General features: G+C 57.7%; 1 protein-coding gene across 1 annotated transcript in view; it reads right to left on the reverse strand.

The window, feature by feature from the left end:
- REEP5 (receptor accessory protein 5) overlaps positions 1-2,313 on the reverse strand; it is a gene marked incomplete at its 5' end in the record, with an annotated part of 28,758 nt that overhangs the window by 9,296 nt on the left and 17,149 nt on the right. Inside the window, 1 exon segment of the mRNA XM_014587205.1 lies at positions 1,155-1,293. Coding sequence (XP_014442691.1) covers positions 1,155-1,293 — 139 coding nt within the window.

The raw sequence follows: 2,313 nt of genomic DNA on the forward strand, positions 1-2,313 counted from the left end.
GGGTATTCACGTTACTAAAATCTACACATATGTACCGGGTTGTCAGAAAAGTCATGACGCATTTTGCATAGAAAACATATAAAAACAGCCATGACTTCCAACAACTCAATAGCTTAAAGGTTCAAATCGCTCTGTAAGATTTTTTTTTTTTTTGAGAGGTTTTTGCGTGTGCTCACCAGAGAGACAGACAGAGACAGACAGAAAGCGAGAAATCACCCCCCAGGGGGAATGGCCACACTATAATCCCTTCGCCTCTATTCTCCTCTTGGGGTCTTGGGCATGCACGCACAGGCACTCAAGGTGAGGTGTAAGCCAACAGGTCCGGGACTCGAACTGCCGTCAGCTACATGGCAGTCCAATGATATAACCATTACGCCATCTGCTGGTCCCAGATTCTTTTTTTAAATAGTAAAATCGTAACTTAAACCGCCCCCCTCCGTACTGCCTTCCTTAAAAGCAGCTGAGGACAGCCTGTCCCATTCAGGGAAACCGCACTCAAGGTGAGGTGTAAGCCAACAGGTCCGGGACTCGAACTGCCGTCAGCTACATGGCAGTCCAATGATATAACCATTACGCCATCTGCTGGTCCCAGATTCTTTTTTTAAATAGTAAAATCGTAACTTAAACCGCCCCCCTCCGTACTGCCTTCCTTAAAAGCAGCTGAGGACAGCCTGTCCCATTCAGGGAAACCCTGCCCAGTCTGTTTCCTTCTCATTCGCCCTGGTGCAAGTCAGGAGCCCACGGAGGTCTGGCCGGCCCGGCACGAGCCCCTTTCCCTGCAAGGTGGGTTAGGAGCCGGGGCTGGCCCCTGACAAGCGCCTGCCCACAGCATGAAGTGACTGAGCGCCTGCCGTGCAGTCTTTCTCCAAACCCGGCGGGGCATCGTGTTTCCTCCGGAAGCGAGGACCCTGCTCAGCGCCGTGACCTGCCACACTACCGCCCTCCCACAGCAACTGGATGGCATGGAGAGGGTGTGAGCGCGGTCTCAGAGAGCACGCAGCTGCTTCTGCCCAGCACAGCAGAGGGACGAGACACGCCAGTGCCTGCCTCCCTGTTCTCCCGAGCCCCCCACGGCGTGGGCACTGGCTTCCATGCCTGCAACATCCGGGCGGAGCGGCCGGCCAGGAGGAGAGCACAGGTGGGGTGCGGCCTACCTTGAGCATGTAATAGAAGGGGAACCAGGACAGGAAGAGGTCGGAGAAGAACTCGGCGATGCTGAACACCCCGTACACCACCCAGTAGGTCAGCCACTGGGTGTCGTCTTCCTTGTTGGGACTCTCGATGGCTTTGATCCTGAAAGGCAACGGGAAGGCTGTGTGAACATCGCTGAGAAGGCCTCGGTGGACACCCACTCCGTACTGGACAGCCTGTCCTCACGCCCCCAAGCTGGGCATACTTTCCACCTAGGGACCAGCAGACGGGGCGCCATATGGACAGTCAGGACCAGCACACAGGACGTCATATGGACAGTCGGGACCAGCACACAGGACGTCATATGGACGGTCGGGGCCAGCAGACGGGACGTCATATGGACAGTCGGGACCAGCAGACGGGACGTCATATGGACAGTCGGGACCAGCAGACGGGACGTCATATGGACAGTCGGGACCAGCAGACGGGACGTCATATGGACAGTCGGGACCAGCAGACGGGACGTCATATGGACAGTCGGGACCAGCAGACGGGACGTCATATGGACAGTCGGGACCAGCAGACGGGACGTCATATGGACAGTCGGGACCAGCAGACGGGACGTCATATGGACAGTCGGGACCAGCAGACGGGACGTCATATGGACAGTCGGGACCAGCAGACGGGACGTCATATGGACAGTCGGGACCAGCAGACGGGACGTCATATGGACAGTCGGGACCAGCAGACGGGACGTCATATGGACAGTCGGGACCAGCAGACGGGACGTCATATGGACAGTCGGGACCAGCAGACGGGACGTCATATGGACAGTCGGGACCAGCAGACGGGACGTCATATGGACAGTCGGGACCAGCAGACGGGACGTCATATGGACAGTCGGGACCAGCAGACGGGACGTCATATGGACAGTCGGGACCAGCAGACGGGACGTCATATGGACGGTCGGGACCAGCACACAGGACGTCATATGGACAGTCGGGACCAGCAGACGGGGCGTCATATGGACAGTCGGGACCAGCAGACGGGACGTCATATGGACGGTCGGGACCAGCAGACGGGACGTCATATGGACAGTCAGGACCAGCAGACGGGGCGCCATATGGACGGTCGGGGCCAGCAGACGGGACGTCATATGGACAGTCAGGACCAGCAGACGGG

Source organism: Tupaia chinensis, unplaced genomic scaffold (genome assembly GCF_000334495.1).
Source record: "Tupaia chinensis unplaced genomic scaffold, TupChi_1.0 Scaffold000195_1, whole genome shotgun sequence".
Lineage (NCBI taxonomy): Eukaryota > Metazoa > Chordata > Mammalia > Scandentia > Tupaiidae > Tupaia > Tupaia belangeri.